Raw genomic sequence first — 15,551 nt, forward strand, 5'->3', positions numbered from 1 at the left:
AAAAAGTCTGAAGTTATAATTGATGGGATATCTGCAACCCTTTGAATATAGGAGTCACCTCTTCTTCCTGCTAAGGAAGTGAACCATGGATTCTCATATTTACAGCATAAAGTATAATTTAAAAAATGAAGTTCTTCGGATATAAGAGATCTATTGGATGTTACAGCTAAGGTCGAGATTTCAGATTGTCACTTGAGAATGTGCTTTACTTTTCCTATAGTTTCAAATCAGAAAGTCAGACATGAGCTTCATCAACCAATGCTATAACTTGTATTTACATGACACATTTCATATGACAATATTTCCAATTCACTTCACAGGAGTGCTATCAAACAAATTTTGCCACAAACAACTTAGGGAGATACTAGGGCAGGTGATCACAAATTTGTTCAAACAGGTACATTTCAAGGAGAGTATTTAAAGATAGAAAGATTTAGAGAAGGGATTCAAATTCTTAGGGCATTGGCAGCTAAAGGCATGGCTAACATTGATGGAGCTATTACATTTGGGAATGAGCGAGAGGCTAAAATTGGGGGAGTGCAGATAGGATTACAGGACTGGAGGAGATCACAGACCTGGAGATACACAGGAGATTGCAGATGATTTGAATCTGAGGCTAAACTCAATCTTCTGGAGGAACTGGGCTAGAACTCTTCATCAAGTCATGATTACAGATCAAAGGCATGGAAGATTTTGAGCATAAGGATGAGAATATTTATCACGCCATTTCGCAGCCAGGAGCCCAAGCATGAACAGAGACCTTGAGCAAGTAGGGCTTGTGTGGGGAAGGTGGGGAACAAAACTTTGGATGAGCTAATTCTGGGAGGCTTGAACAAGGAATATGTGACAAGTATTCTGATCACAAAGGGATGAAGCAGCTGAGCTGAGGCAGGGATGGAATCAATGTTAAGAAGGTAGAATCAGGCAGTGTTGGTGATGGCAAAGATACAACTTGAAACTCATCTTGGGGTCAAAAACGACACCACGGATGCACACAATTGCTAAAGAAATTGATGGAGGTAGTGCCGCAGGTACAGATTTTCTGGCAGGAATTAAAGACAGCTTTTATAATACCTAAAAACAAGGAGGAGGAGATTTCTCCCCAAGCATTTCTGGATATTGGACAGCCACTCTGAAAACTCAGAGGCAAGAGGGGGCGTGCCAAGGTTGTCCTCAGTGAATGAAAGGAAACCGGCAATGTGTTTTCAGATGATGTCACCTGGGGACAATAGGAATCTATGTACTTGGGACACAGAAGTCACGGAACCCATATATAGGTTACAAATAGTTTAGAGTGGAATTGGGTGGGTTTTGTCTCACCTATAAAGGAAAATAGTGTGTTCAATCATGGCAACCATCAAGAAAAAGGAGGAGGGAGAGATCACCATTCTTAAGTCATAGCGGATATAGTTAATAACTGTTACTTGAATATTAGACCAGAGTGCAATTACATACCTGATATTGTCTGCTTGGGCTCATTGTGGAAGGAGAGTGTCCTTTGATAACAGGTTTGTATCGTGTGGACAGGTGGTTTTACTTATAATGATACAGTAAGTGTTGAATAAATCAAAGGGCTGCATTAATGTTGCACCGGTGCAGTTTGGTGTCACTGAATATTAATGGGATAGGGTCAATGGCCCTGTTTTTCTCCGATCTACACTCGGAATTAACATCACCAGGAAAAGGTTGTCTCCCTTCTCTCAGGCACATGGCTCAGATTTAATTACAGAGGGATAAATGAGGAGGGGAAAGGAGTTGCACAGGAAAAAAAAGAGAAAACTGCTGTCATTTACTATCAAGAGTGATTGCGGATTTTATTTCTTTTAGAAGTTAGTGTAACATCCAGTCCAGGAGGCCAGTCAGAGCATCTTGGGTGTGGCCGTACAATGATAGACTGATACTATTAGCTTCAATCTCCTTGTCTTTCCGTGTTCCTGCAGTTCTTTCTTTGTTAAAAAAATATGTACCTCCTTTGAAAGTCGCCACTGAATTTGCACCAATGCCAATATCACAGCCATTTTGTGGAGAGCTGGACGGACAGCCATAACCCAGCTCAGTTCTCTTCCTGACAACATCCACTCCCAACTCCCACCCAGAGGACACTGGAGCACCTGCCCAAACTCAGTTCCAAAGCTCACAATTGATCTTGCACATGGCTTTGAAAGTTGGTCACCTGCTGTCTTCCATATTTTAGTCTGTCACAATGTGCAGTTTTTGTAACTGCAGCTTCTCTGATGGTCAAAAGCTCTGGAGAATGAGTTGCAGGCTCAACTGTGGACATCAGTGCTACTCTGTGACTGGTCAAAATTTAGTGGAGTGGTCCTGTTCTCCAGCACCTCTCTCTACCCATATGGTTGTAAACACCCTGCTTTTGCAAAACACTCCATCTACTGGCCTCAGTGAGAATGAACCACGACCTCAACTTCAACCACACTTAGAGGCAGCAAGCATTCTGACTTAGAACGTATGGTTGGAAATCCAGCAGTAGTCACTGATTCAATTCCAGCCAGAAGGGGGAAAAACAGATGCCTAATCTAAAAATTTTAATTCAATATTCTAATTGTAAAACTTCCCATAGAATCTGTACTGGAAATCTGTAGTGGGTGTCTTTTAATTTAGATATGCCTTCAATGTTCATTGATTGAAGTAAAGGAAAATATCTGCAGGTTGTACACAAACTTAATATTACTTTGTTAATTGGTTCAATGGCAAGTGTGAGCATGGGGTAAATTAATTCCATTTGGGATCTTGTCACTGAATAACTGAATTGCTCTCATTTTGCACAGGGTCACTTTGTGCATTCTGATGGTGGAACAGATGTTTGTTTACTGATGATTTGATTTAATGATATCTCCAATGCTTGTTAAAAGATCCTTGCCATTTCCCTGAAGAACATCTCTTTCTTCATTTGCTTAGCTAGTTTGAATGCCTGAAGCAGCCTTTCAACTAGAGCTTAGGCAAGACAAGTACTTGTTGTGGGGTGACATTTTTTGACAACAAGATAAAATGCAAATCTTTAGTGGGTTCTTCTTTTCGGCAATCTCTATATAGTTATAATGCGCTTGCCAAAACATTGGTAAGATTATTACAATTCAATTAGAAGGTCCATTTTGATATAAGATTGCTTTCTTTAGAATAAGAAGCTAGTTGGCTGCAACTATTTTGCATCCGAAATCTGTCATGGAATTGTATGTTTTTCTGGGCTCCTGGTTCATTCTTTTTTCCCCCATCCCCCAGTTTCACAGCCATGAGACATTTGTTACATGCCATTCGCATGAGTTGTATTTCTTGCACTACTTTGGACATAAAAGACAGTGGAGTAGCTTGGCTCCACGTCAAATGCAAACACTTGGCCCCTGCATAGAGATTGCTAACATTTTAGATAGTAAGAAATACGAGGGCTTTTTTTTTAAAGAGGGAAGGGTGGGTTTTAGAACTGCTAAATTAAAGCCAGATACTGTGATCATTAATTTCAAATAGCTTTTATGAAACAATTTTTATTGGGCTTATTAGGAAGAACAGGAAAATGGCAATTTTCTAGTAACATTGACAGACCGTCAAACTGCTTTATAATTTGTCAAATCAGAAACAAAATGAAGGTTGTTGCAATTTTTCCACAACTGCGGGACTGAGGTGGTGCAGTGGATGCGCAGTGATTGCCTGACCATTTTTTTTCTAAGTACCCGCAACTCTACGTTCTTCAGAAAAGTATTAATTTTTAAAACCCTGAATGGCTGGATTAGTGCCCCATCATTATTTCAAATCTTTATCCTCCTCTTAATTTCCCAGAATGTCAAAATGTACAAGTGCAGATATATCTTTCATCACAAAATCAAAAGTGTATGTTTTGACCTGTGGAAAGAAGTTGTCTGTCGATCTTCACACGTGTCATTCCTGTTGGGCATTTGCCTTTTTTTTGTGCCCTGGGTGTGGAAAACTCAGTTGAAAAGGTCACTGTTGCCAGTTGCTAACCTCTAAATGACCCCTTGACTTTACAGTCTAAAACTGCAGGAGCTGCGAAGGAGCAGGAGCCTTTCTGTACCAGCACTTATTTGCTGCTGTGGTGATAAAACTTCAGACAGCCTAATTGATGGGCTTGCTGACATAACAATACCTTGTGAAAGCAGAGAGTGGCAAAGCCTGGTCTTCATTTATGGACAGCTGGAAGGGGGGGGTGTTACAACCCCTTTCAGAAGGAAAGCAACCCAGCTGAAGCAATGAACTTTTACCATGTTTGTGCTTCTTGCCCAGACAGTCATTCCATCTCAAGAACTTAATATATTAAAATGGTTGACCAGAAGAGGACAGTAAATAAATCAATAACATAGTGGGCAGCTGATTTTCTTTCTTTCAGCAAATTAAAATGAAGAAAAAGCGTCTGTGTTTTAAAATTGAGGAGTAAAATGTACCCTTTTCCTGTTTGTCTTAGGTTCATTAATGCCAGGAGAAGAATAGTACAACCTATGATCGACCAGTCAAATCGAGCAGGCAAGTCTCAAGTAGTAACTGTATTCAAGTCTCACAGGCACAAATCTTCCACCAGGAGTTCCTCCACCTGGTAAATAAACCTGGCAGCCAGGCATTCTGGGAGAGCTAACAATCCAGAATCCTGGTGCAGGGAAATACCTCACTAACTGATACCAACTGGAATTCACGCCCTCTCTTTCCCAGAACTGCTTTTATTTCATAATGATGGTAATTGGGCAAATATCTTTGCACCACAAATAGCTTGTTGAGTGGGAGCTGTTGTTGCAAAATCACTAGTTGTCTTTCAGCTACTGATGCCTTGCCTTACTGTTCACAACTCCTGGGTTTATTCACTGATATTAGCCATTGTTGCAGTTCTATTTTACTGTTAACGATAGCTACGAATCCCTTAAAATGATTCCTGTTAAAGTCAACCAAAGAGCATCACTCCATTTAGTAATTCTAAAGTAAAATGTAGGCTTGAGTATTAGGTAGTGATGCCTTTCATATGCCCCATTGCTCATTTGCCACATCTGACGAGGTGAATAAAATATTGTCGCTAATTAGGCAGTTTAATTTTTTAAAAATTGTTAATCCTTATAATAATGATGTTTAATTTCACTCTCCTCATTTTCATTTTAATTTGGCTTATACACAGATTTAAATCTGCAAGCATCCTGTGCTGACCGTGGAGTCGTGTGTTTTGCAATGGTTTGCCAGAACCTTTATTGAAGTCTTTTATTGTCACTCACACTGCTTTGATTTGATGTTGATTTGCACCCGCTGCTTTACTTCAATGTGAAAAGTGCTTTTTATTTCTGTGAATTGTACGACTTGTCAAAGGGACTTCTCAGTGTTCCACAATGTGTGAGCAGAATAGGATAGGTCTGAGGTTCTATGACAGCCAGAGAGAAGGGTGTTCTCATTTGTCGGGTTGTTAAGGGTTAACAATACTGCTTGATAGAACTCAATATAAAAACTCGATAGCGTGAGATGCTGTTCCACTCTCACTGTGCAGAAGGTACTGACTAACTGGGATTTGGATCCACAGGTACATAGTGAGTACATTGGCCCAAATGGGTTACTTCATGCATGAGAGGTATTGCAGCCAACCCCAATGCTTTCATGTCCCAAAATCAACACTCATTGTAAAGAAGCTAGGACTGGTTGGCTTGGCTGATTATTTTTTTTCCCCAATTTATCCCATTTTCCCAAACTCAGGAAGAGTACTTTCAATGTACCTTCCTTGGCTAAGGTGACTGAACTCACTGCAAGGCACAGCTTTGAAAGAAGAAAAAACAGTGCCACAAGTGTAATGGCCAAAATGGCCTTCTTTTTAGCTGTGAAATTCCATGACCCTAGCAGTCTTGGGATGTAACTGTTCCATATGAAAGATCCATACAACAGCATGCATTTAATAAGGACTTAAGAAACTGCCTGTGTAGTTAATTTTTAATTATATTAAATTTTGTGTACTGTTCATAACACAATTCTTAGTTTTATGTTATTTGATAGTGTTGATTGAATAAATCCATTAAATGTTAGGCTGGATGGCTTCATACTTAGAGTGCAATTAAAAAAAAGTGTAGACAATAGTCACAGTTAATTATCGAGGGACAATCAGGCCACAAAATCTGACAAAGTCATCTTTAATTTTAGAGACAATGACTGCATAAGCAGAGGGAATACCCCATTACCTCATTCTTGGACAAAGTAAATTTCCAGATCTTTTAGACCCTGGTGAGAGGAGCTGCCATTTGGAATACTCCATTGGTTATGCTTTTGCAATATAAATGCAACTTTCATATAAATGAAAGTGTTCATATAAATGAAATAAATATTTCCAGATGCTGGGAATATTCAGATCTGGAGAGGTGGTGGGTTGTGGGATTGATGGATGATGGCTCAATGTATTTCTTTAATTCCATGTAAGCCTCTTTTGTTCAACAACATACTGTGTTTGCTGTTTCAGGAGTAACTGCTGATTGTTTGGTATGTCTTTTCTTTCTCCTCTGTGTCTACGTTTGACTACAATCAGGTTTTCTTCTTGATCCTTCAGTAAGCCAAGGAGCAGCATACAGTCCTGAGGGCCAACCAATGGGAAGCTTTGTATTGGATGGCCAGCAACATATGGGTATTCGACCTGCTGGTAAGCCAAATGCCATTGGCCCACATTCCTAAATATATCATTATCACCTCCTCTCTCCCTCCCATCCACGTCACCTGTCATGCTCTACCATCACAGGGTTTTCCTCCTTGCCTGCTGCCTGCCTTGCCTGTCTTCTTTGCACCCAAAGGGAAACAAATCTTGCAGACAAGAGATTTGTGAGGAATTTGTCCACCCCACGAATCCTAAAATACACAAAAAAAAAATTAAAAGGGGTCTTTTTTCACTATCTACTAGTCGACCTTGCTGATTTTCTGGCATCTTCTTGGATTTTATCTCCCTTCTAGGACCTATGAGTGGAATGGGCATGAATATGGGCATGGATGGGCAATGGCACTACATGTAACCTTCATCTAGTTAACCAATCGCAAAGCACGGGGGAAGTAAGTACAACCGGGCTGTTTATTCTGTCTATTACTGTAGTGCATTTTAAAAAAAAATTCACACCCACCCATTCCTCCAATTTTTTTTTGCCTTGCCCGTATTTGCATGCTGTTCCAACAAAGGGCCAGTTGTAATTATTTATCTCATGACATTTGACACCATTCCACAAACTGCAAAAGATCAGTTAACTGATTTACAGTATACAATGCAAATTAGGTCTGAAGTCATTCAGTTTAATTATGAGGCCCAGACTCAAGTAATGACTGAACAATCAGGAAATTTAAGGGTATAGAAACATCCTTGGGCACCTGATTGACTTGAGAGAAATTAACCAAGCTTCATGAAACAATAAATGCAAGAAGTGAGACTGTCCTTTGAGTGACATACATCTGTCAGGAAATGATTGATGTATGTATTATCTAATGCAAAGATGAAATGTTGCAGTTTGCAATCTGCATTCTGGATATATGGCATTGATAATACAACATATTCCTCTTTGGGGGCTTTCCCCCCACGTGTAGGCATATCCATCAGCCCCCGTGTGAGCCATATAAATAAAGAGACAAGAAATGTAAAAAGAAGCAGTGGCAGATATCAAGAGATGACTGAAAGTGGAGCAATGGAATTGCCTGCAGAGCTGATTGGCTACTGTCTAAATAATCCATCAGCTGGAGTGTGTCCAATGCATGTGATGTTTGAGGAATTCAGATACAGCAAACACCAATACATCACATTGTTGAAGCATCAGACCATGAGGTTTTATTTAATACTGAAACTCTTTGCGAACATAGAGCCGAATGCTTACATTTAAAAAGAGCTGCAGACTACTTCATTATTAAATCTCCTTCAATCCTCTTGTATCTTCTACTGTCAAAAAAAAAATGACATTCCCTGCAGTCACCTGATTGGATTGCTTCAGATTATGTAAAATAATGCTTGTAGTTTCATGTGAAATGTTTAAGGGGGTTACCATAATACATCAGTAATGGAGTCAGTTTCCTTCCTTCTTTCCTTCTCTCATGAATTCAAAAAGAAATGTTAAAAGCAATGTTCCCTAAAACAGTCACTGAGACAACGTCTTCTCACTTGGATAATTCTTAATATAAGCCATATAATTTCTGGCCTATTTAATTACATAACATATTTTATGCTTCATATCCAATTACATTAATGGCTTAATATAAACAATATTATCCTCCCTTTATTTGATTATGCAGCCAGACAATATGGTATATTTGGTACTTAATTATCATCATCCAGTGAACATGCTGCTGTGCTGGAATAAACAGAACTGAGTTGGACTTATTATACAGTACAGACTGTATTATTGTCTCAGTATGGTTGTACCAGTGTGGTTACTAATACTCGGCAGAACTACTTAAGCACAGTGACAATCTTACAGGATTTTAGATTACCAGCTAATCCAAGAAAATATGTGCACAATTCTGTTGGTAAGTTCTAGTAGATGAATAGAAGTAAAGTTGATATGATTTAGACATTGATAGTTGTTTTATATTAAAATTAATTCTAGCAAGATGGATGGACTCTGTGAACTGATTGACATTTACTGACAGATCTTTCTCACTATGCCCACATCCCGCGCTCTTAGAGCCACAGGTATGACCCTTTCTCCCGATTTCCTTCTCTGCTTCGAGTCTAGTTCTGTAGTAGAAGTCCGATCAAAATGTACAACTTGACACAAAAAAAATTCAAAAAGTGCCCCAAGAAACAATTTGACAGATTTTTCTGAAAAAGCTTCTAAAAATTTAGATACACTGTGTCTAAAAAAGAGATCCCGAGCGCAAGAGATGCCTTCCTGATTATTTCCCATGTTTCTTTTAACATCTTCTCTTACTCGAATTTGGTTTTTTTTTCTGTTGTTCCCATATTCTTTCTGCCTGAAACTTGATCCTTCTTTCTCTCATAAACCCCTGACCCATGAGTAAGATTGAACACATGCCGATTAAATTAATCATTTCGACTTGTCTAGTGTGATTTATTGTTATAAAATACACGATTGTGTAATATATCAATATGTAATACATCAATATTACTGCAATCCAATGTGTGTGTTCTGACCACATAAAAATAATTAGTCATGAGATATAAGGATAAGCTTTTGTTGATTTAAAAAAAAATGTTTTAACGTTTCATTTGTTTATTTTTGTCTTTTCAGGTTTACAAGGCATGCCAGGGGACTATGTATCTCAGGGTGGTCCTATGGGTATGAGTATGGCACAGCCAAGTTACACTCCTCCCCAGATGACCCCACACCCTGCCCAGTTAAGACATGGACCCCCAATGCATTCCTATCTCCCAAGTCACCCACATCACCCGGCCATGATGATGCATGGAGGACCCCCGCCTCACCCTGGAATGCCAATGTCAGCACAGAGCCCCACCATGTTAAATCCTGTAGACCCCAGTGTGGGCGGACAGGTTATGGACATCCACGCCCAATAGTATAAGGGAAAGAAAAAGAGAACCACAAATGTAAGACTTTAACTTTTGAACTTAATGGAATTCCAGATGAACTGTAATTTTGTTTTCTCTCAACGTCAACAGAGGACCAATGACAGGCCAAGGCTAATGTGAGGCCAAAGGCTTTCTTCACCAGAACTTATCTCCAATGTTAAGTTCCTCTGGAAAAGACTGAAAGATTTATTACTACTGTAGCATAAATATAGGAACTAAGTTAACTTGTACATTTCTGTTGATCACTCTATTTCTGTTGCTTCCAATAGTTTTTAGAAAAAAAGTTATCCTTTTTCCACACTATGTGTGTTGTTCCCAAAATGGTTGTCCTCGTACAGCAAATGGAGTCATGTTTCTGACCGGATTTCCCAAGTCAAGCCAACCTGCCATAGAGGAAAGAAGCTGAAGTGGAGATCCATAGACTTTTTTTGGATGCGGCACGAAGTGAAAAGTTTGAAGAATGCACTCAAATGACCTGATCGAATAAGGTTTACTCAGTCCGAGCGAAAGGCCGACGTCTCTGATCGTGTTCTGGACTGACCCTTCTTCAAAGAGCTTTGCTGGTGGAACCTTAAAGATGAATTAGCAGCTTCCTCCTATGGCTGTGGGTCACAGCGTTGAGAAAAACGTGGTCACACAAACTATTCAGAACATTCTTGGGTAGAATTTTCTTAATGAAATATCCTTAGCTGGTCTTGCACCAAAAGAAAGACCTTTTCAAATGAACTCAAACTGCTTGGAACAAGCAATGGCAACAAAAATACTGTAACATACTTGGTACAGAGAGTTCAGTATATTAATTGTTACATGTTAGATATCTATGTGTTTACCTCAATGAGAAATAACGAATGTTTTACTAGTATCAAATCTGCTGTGGAATTGGTATTGTATGTCAATGAATTCCTTACTTTTATCAGCACGTGTCACTAGAAGAAAATGCTGTTTCCCTTGCGAGCTTTGTCAGATTACATAAATACTTGTATGAGGACTGTGGCGTATGTTTAAAAGGTGTTCAGTCACAAATGCCGTAATAAATATTTCATTTTTAGATTTTTTTTCTGTTTGATAACACACCTGGAATAACTTCAGCTTTCTTGAGACTTTCCAATGGACTCGACCAGAAGTGGCTGCAGCAGCAGGACTCTTTTTGTTTTTTTTTTAATTGTTGGGTTCCTTCAGTCCTGTGTGGTTCACATTGTGTGGTGCTGAAGACAGGCAGCTAATGTGAAGTTTTATGTTTGATCCCAGAAGCTGGTCAGATTTGAAAGATATATTTGTCACTGTTCAGTTCAAAAACAGGAAGAAATTATTTTCTTTCTGTGGTACAGCAACTGGGAAACTTAGGTTCACTTGAAAGAAATCTGTGGAGTATTTAAGAGGGTTTATATAATATATATATATAAACAGGGTATCTTCTGTACAACAAAATTTCTAAGTGTTATACAGCGTTTTGTACACCAACACTCACCAAGAGAAAAAGAATCCCAGTAAATTTATCAATATTTTGGTTACAGGTATGGGGTATAACAATGGTATCAGATGCCATGTCCAACTTTCCAGAAATTTCAGTCTGCCTGTCGCGATGATATCATCTGTCACGAATCCCAGAGTTTGCTTTCACTGGTTAAAGTCATAGAAACTCATTTCAAAGAGGCCATTCGCACACCTTCTCCCAGTTCTCACTCTCCCCGTCCACTTCCCAGTGTGAGAATGTGAAGTCTCGGATGATTTCAAACCTAATCTCTCTCCTCCCCCTCTTTCTCACCCCACCACCACAACCCCCTCCTTCTCCACTTCTTTGGCCGTGAAATGAAACGGGCGGAATTATTGCAGAACTTGGTGGCGGGTGGGGTGGGGGGTGGATAATGGTATTTATGGAAATATGGAAAGATTGATTGGCCAGAATTTGAAGTGAGTTATATTGTATCTAAAACCCTGGAGGTTTCTCCTTTTGTTTACAGAGCTTCTTAATAAAAGTTTATTAAAAAAAAATCAGAGCCTGGGTTGATACCATTAAAATATGTTCTGCACAGGGCAATGGGTGAATGATTAGACAGTTGACAACGTGCGGAGTCTTTGAAACGTGGGAACTATGTTGCAATGTGGCAATTCGAGCTTGCGAGCTCCAGAGACCAAACCGACCACCTGATTTGGTGAGCCAGAAACAGCCTCATTGGGAACTTTCGTCCTAATCATTTTATTTCCGGGACCATAGTTTTCTTCCGCAGTTCAGGCACAATTCGAACTTTCGGCTCAATTGAAAAATTGCGGTCAAGACGCCCGCTGAATTTGGATTCAGTCTTACGGCTTGTTCTTTCATCTTTGCGGGTCCCTCCCAAAAGAGTCCCAAGAATGTCCTTCGGCTCATCTGCTCGACAAAAGTGAGCTTTTTACAGTCCGTTTGCAAAGTTGAGAATAAATGTTTCCCCTCAATAAAGCCCCGTCCATTCTCGCACTGGACTTCTCTTTCTGATAGACAGCGTGACCCGCTGCAAGAGCTCATCCTGAAATAACGGGGTTGTGCCAATTAGGAACTTGTTGGCGAAAGGCAGACAGATGGGTGGGTGGGTGACACTTGCGTTATCCTGTCGTTACACCACGAGCTGCAATTAAATCGGTTCTTTAGTGGCAACAAACGGTCCGAATCTTAAGAGCAATGTTGCATTGTTTCTCCGTTGTGTATTTGTTAAAACGTCTCAACAACACATTCCTCCTGATTCCTCTGCGCCCAACTGATAGATGTTTTAACGATGGGCTGGTTGGGTTATTAACTTCAATAAATGGTGAACAACTAGATTAACGTTCAAATTTGAAAAGTTTCCTCTACCCCATTTGTTCTTAACTTTAAAGCCACTAAGGATGACGAATAAATCTGGGGAGTTCAGATATTCTGGTTGAGGCTTTAAACTTGCTGTTATAATTTTCTCCGGATTTAAAACAAAAGGTGGGTTGGCAATTTTTTTTAAAATTGAAGGCTTGTGTGTTGAAAGTAGAATGTGAACGTGGGAGACAGAGACTCTGCTTATACAAATGCAAACTTGATATATTTGTCCAGGAAAAATAAAACAAGCCCAGGATTTTGTGTTGATGGGAGCGAGGCTGCTGTCTGGATTGTGTGGTCGGGGCTGAGCGAGGGGAAAGTTTGATAAAGATTTGGTATCGACCACACGGCGAAATGTATTCTTGGGGAAATTGATTAAAATGAAACAAGCAGTTCCACTAAAGTAATTTAAGGGAAGAAATCTATAAAAATCAAAGTCCAACAACAATACCATTTGCATAATTGACAGCTGCAAATGCAAAACTATATTTTTTCACAATAAAAAAAAATCATCACGTTTCTCAAGAATTGATCCAGACCCAAATAAATTACTACTTAAATAAATGACTGGGCAATAGCGTCTTTTTTTTTGTGCAACAGACTCGTTTACACTCAAGAATGAGTTAAAACCAGCGAATGAGAAAAAAAATGGTACATTTGAATAGCCTGTATAAAGACTTTTCTGCATTTTGGAATTTTTAACCAACCGTTTTAGCTGTAAACATGTTACTATGGAGACTCCTTGTATCCCAACCCCTAGAGCCCAGAGTGGGTCAGAGAAAACGCCGCTATTTCTGGAGATCATTTATCACTGTCACCAGATAATGATTCCCGCAGCAACCTCCTATTGATGTTTATAATTGCATTATCTCATATGGAATGATCAATGAAAACGGGAGCCAGGCATGGGATAATCGGCAAACGCCTCTCACAAAAAAAAACTTCTTTGCTCTTTTCAAAAGATACTAAAAAAAAATCTCTTGACAAAACTCAATTCACGTTTGGGCTCAACCTCAGTTTCAGAAATCCAAGTAGGTGACTATTCCGACGTCTGAAAAGTACGCAGATAACTAATATGAACAGGAGAAAAAAAAGAATCAATTCGGATTGTGTTACCGCCTCTCACGGAAGTTATGACAAATTACCTGTGAACGCTTTCTCGGAGGATACTTGGGCTATTATCTCAGGGCCCAACTAAATCCATGCAAATAAACGTTCCGACTGCACTTGTGTGACCCTCGCTGTGCGTCTGCACGACTGCCCAAAATACATTTTGTTTTGCTCGAAAATCTGTCAGTTTTGATTCCAAACTACCAGTATTTATGCGTACTCATTATTTTTAAGGAAGGTTTATTTTTTCGGCCTTGGGGTACTTTGAGAAATCTCCACCTTGAAAACGAATGCGAATATTTTTTTCCATACTAATCGACAAGTTTGACTTTGTGACAGGTTACACTTGAAAACACATCCTAATTAGAGCGTTAGTCCAAAGCTCTAACGTTAATGTTATTATGTTTTGGGGCATTTGGCTATCTGCGGAATAAAACTCTCTTGAAAACCAAACGGTGGTCAATATTTAGTTGAAATTTGAGTTGTCGCCTTCCTCAAGCCAATGTGGGGGGGGAGGGGGGGGAAACACTACCTTCCGCTCTTTTTATAAGTTTTGCATCTCTTGTGCGGTCACATTGAACTGCATTCACTCTGAAGCCGCTGGAGCAAGAATTGGCAAAGGGAGAGAGCCGAGGTTTGCATTAAGTTGGTGTCACGTCCAAATTTCTGCTTCACTGCTGATGTCCCTTTAAAAAATCTTTCTATATCAGTCGTTATGGTAAATTATGATTTCTATTTACTCAAGCTGGTCGGTGTGCACAGTAGATCCCCCCCCCCCTCAGTGCAGTGAAGCTTATTTAATAGTTTTTGATTCTTCCCGGAAATGTCAGACCGTCTTTAAGACCAGGTTTAGCTTTGCTTCCAGCTCATTTCTTTCTCAACCTGCACTTTGTAGATCGGTGACAAAATCAGTCCACACCGTCTCTCATGACAAGTTGGACTCCCAGCATTTTGCTGTGAACACAATGGGTTCTATCCCGGTGCGTGTCTATAGGAATAACGCGTCAGGTACCACGGCACAGTTTATTAAGGAGTAAAGGAAGAAGCGTCTATTGAAACGGATAGGATTCGTTATGATCACAAAACAGAGCAGGATAAGTGACGTCCATCTCTATTGATCTCTATAGGCGTCACACCTTTATGGATACAGAGGCGCGTGTGAAACATATTGAAACCAGTGCAAAAAAAATACAACTGATGTAAGCCTCTCAGGGAAGAATAGATCCGACTTGAGTCGGATTTATCTCCTTGATCTAAAAAAAAGACTGGAGGAGCTTTTATCCAACGAACCTAGATGAAGATATTGTGCGTTGTGGATGTGATTTTTTTTCAATCTTTTTATAAGGATGTGATTCTTGAGGTCGGAGTTTGTGATGTTACTACCTTTATCAGAATTGAAACCGTTAGGTTGAAGATAAAAGAGACAAATGGCAGGAATGCTGAAAGACCCCTGTGTTCCTGAAAGTATTGCTTCATCAGTAAACGTGGATGACCAGATTACTGTCTGTTTATTTTGAACAAATTATTTGCCACCCCCCCCCCCCCCCAAAATGCATCCACAGATTATTCCCCACAGGCAGCTCCGAAATATTCTGCATCGTTCCTCCTCGTGTCTGAAAGTCAGCTCTTGTTTGCTTTTGATGACCAAGGGTGGGGTGGAGGGGAAGGTCAATGGATATTATTCCATCCTTACAGGTAGAATTTCTCGTTCTGCCGACAGTCCGAGCTGCAGCGAAATGCAGGGGAACGAATATCATTAAAACATTTCCGTTGTATTGGACTCAATAAACAAGCTCGTTATTTAAAAATGTCTCACTACGGTTTTTTTTTCAAACTTAAAGTTGAAAATAATTTTAAATAAAATAAAAACGACCCCCTATCATTTCCCCATTTGGAGTGTGATTTATAAACTCGCAGGACGTATGTGAAGAATAGCTGGAACGAAGTACTGATGAATAACGAGCAGGGGAATGTTCACAGCTTCTTCTGCCCGACTGCCTTCCTGCATTAGAGACGGTTGCCCACTCTCCAGTGTGTCTCCCTTCCAGGAGAACGAGTGACGGATATTTTCCCTCGCTCTCCTCCACTTAATGATGTAACTATTTCTAATGAGTACATCACACTTGC

General features: G+C 39.8%; 1 protein-coding gene across 4 annotated transcripts in view; it reads left to right on the plus strand.

Annotated features, from left to right (window-relative positions):
* The window catches only part of meis2a (Meis homeobox 2a), a 118,775-nt gene extending 108,234 nt beyond the window's left edge, over window positions 1-10,541 (plus strand). Inside the window, exons 10-12 of one of the 4 annotated variants that reach the window (XM_069916647.1) lie at window positions 4,430-4,545; window positions 6,506-6,616; window positions 9,195-10,541. In XM_069916647.1, coding sequence (XP_069772748.1) covers window positions 4,430-4,545; window positions 6,506-6,616; window positions 9,195-9,481 — 514 coding nt within the window. In that variant the 3' untranslated portion in view covers window positions 9,482-10,541. Of the gene's footprint in view, window positions 1-4,429; window positions 4,595-6,505; window positions 6,617-9,194 lie in introns of those variants that run through there. The other 3 variants (XM_069916644.1, XM_069916645.1, XM_069916646.1) reach the window with 3 other exon arrangements.
* Window positions 10,542-15,551: the final 5,010 nt, after the last annotated feature.

The sequence above is a fragment of the Narcine bancroftii genome, chromosome 2, assembly GCF_036971445.1.
Source record: "Narcine bancroftii isolate sNarBan1 chromosome 2, sNarBan1.hap1, whole genome shotgun sequence".
Lineage (NCBI taxonomy): Eukaryota > Metazoa > Chordata > Chondrichthyes > Torpediniformes > Narcinidae > Narcine > Narcine bancroftii.